The sequence below is a fragment of the Austrofundulus limnaeus genome, unplaced genomic scaffold, assembly GCF_001266775.1.
Source record: "Austrofundulus limnaeus strain Quisiro unplaced genomic scaffold, Austrofundulus_limnaeus-1.0 Scaffold422, whole genome shotgun sequence".
NCBI classification, from domain to species: domain Eukaryota; kingdom Metazoa; phylum Chordata; class Actinopteri; order Cyprinodontiformes; family Rivulidae; genus Austrofundulus; species Austrofundulus limnaeus.
This window is the reverse complement of record NW_013952824.1, coordinates 22887-24910: the sequence shown is the minus strand read 5'-3', so window position 1 is coordinate 24910 and position 2024 is coordinate 22887. Positions and strand designations below refer to the sequence as shown.

The 2024-nt window shown below is 43.6% G+C and overlaps 1 protein-coding gene across 1 annotated transcript in view; it reads left to right on the top strand.

Moving 5' to 3' along the window:
- The window catches only part of LOC106529077 (spectrin beta chain, non-erythrocytic 1), a gene marked incomplete in the record, with an annotated part of 40099 nt that overhangs the window by 18093 nt on the left and 19982 nt on the right, over positions 1 to 2024 (top strand). The window contains 2 exon segments of the mRNA XM_014024412.1: positions 356 to 471; positions 596 to 708. Coding sequence (XP_013879866.1) covers positions 356 to 471; positions 596 to 708 — 229 coding nt within the window.

Below are 2024 nucleotides of genomic sequence, written 5' to 3'. Positions count from 1 at the left end.
TTGTTATAGTGTCATTGTTGTTGTTTTAGTGTTGATGTTATGATGTTGTTGTTGTTTTAGTGTTCTTGTTTGTGTTCTTGTTATTTTTGTTGTTGTTCTTGTTATAGTGTCATTGTTGTTGTTTTAGGGTTGTTGTTGTTATAGTGTTGTTGTTATAGTGTTGTTATAGTGTTCTTTTTTAGTGTTCTTGTTGTTGTTATAATGTTGTAGTTTTATTTGTTCTTGTTGTTTTAGTGTTGTTGTTGTTATAGTGTTGTAGTTGTTTTAGTGTTGTTGTTATAGTGTCGTTGTTGTTTTAGTGTTCTTATTGTTTGTGTTGTTGTTGTTGTGATAATTAAAGGTTTGTTGTTTTCAGACCTGACCTGATTGACTTTGATAAACTGAAGAAGTCCAACGCTCACTACAACCTGCAGAATGCGTTTAACCTGGCAGAGCAACACCTGGGCCTGACCAAGCTGCTGGACCCAGAAGGTTCTGACCACATTAACTCACACTGTGTTTGTTTTATGATTTTATTTTGATAGTTTCCTCTGTAACTTCCTGTTTGTGGCAGTAAAGTAGTCATGTCAGGGACTGAGGATGTGTTGTTTGTCAGATATCAGCGTGGACCAGCCTGATGAGAAGTCTGTCATCACCTACGTGGTCACCTACTATCACTACTTCTCCAAGATGAAGGCTCTGAAGGTGGAGGGGAAACGCATCGGGAAGGTCAGTCCAAACCGCTTTATGAACCTGAACCTTTAAGTTCCTGGGACTGATCTGCATCTAGACCTAAAGATGGTGGTCCTGACTGTGGAGGTCCATGAAGATCTCCACAACGTGGTTTAGTTTGTTTCTAAACTGTCCGTCAGACAGTATCAGAGGAACTGAACACGATTGATGAAATACAACAGAAGACATTTTTAAAGCTTTGGACAGTGTTGGCTGACCAAGACCCAGACCAAGACCCAGACCAAGACTCTGACCGAGACTCTGACCAAGACTCTGACCAAGTCCCAGACCAAGTCTCAGACCAAGACTCTGACCAAGACTCTGACCAAGACTTTGACCAAGTCTCAGACCAAGTCTCAGACCAAGTCTCAGACCAAGACTCTGACCGAGACTCTGACCAAGACTCTGACCAAGTCTCAGACCAAGACTCTGACCGAGACTCTGACCAAGTCTCAGACCAAGTCTCAGACCGAGACTCTGACCGAGACTCTGACTGAGTCTCAGACCAAGACTCTGACCGAGACTCTGACCAAGACTCTGACCAAGACTCTGACCGAGTCTCAGACCGAGACTCTGACCAAGACTCTGACTGAGTCTCAGACCAAGTCTCAGACCAAGACTCTGACCGAGACTCTGACCGAGACTCTGACCAAGACTCTGACCAAGACTCTGACCAAGACTCTGACCGAGTCTCAGACCAAGTCTCAGACCGAGACTCTGACCAAGTCTCAGACCAAGACTCTGACCAAGACTCTGACCGAGACTCTGACCAAGACTCTGACCGAGTCTCAGACCAAGTCTCAGACCAAGACTCTGACCAAGACTCTGACCAAGTCTCAGACCAAGACTGTGACTGAGACTCAGACCGAGACTGACCAAGACTCAGACTGGTTCATGGTTTGTGTGGAGCACAGGTTGGAGAACATGTTTACTAGCAGTGGAAACATCAGCATCATCTGATAACAGATGATTGACAGATAACATGATTGACAGATAATTGACAGGTAACAGCTGATGACAGATGATTGACAGATGATTGACAGGTAACAGCTGATGACAGATGATTGACAGGTAACAGCTGATGACAGATGATTGACAGATGATTGACAGGTAACAGCTGATGACAGATGATTGACAGATGATTGACAGATAATTGACAGGTAACAGCTGATGACAGATGATTGACAGATGATTGACAGATAATTGACAGGTAACAGCTGATGACAGATGATGACAGATGATTGACAGATAATTGACAGGTAACAGCTGATGACAGATGATTGACAGGTAACAGCTGATGACAGATGATTGAC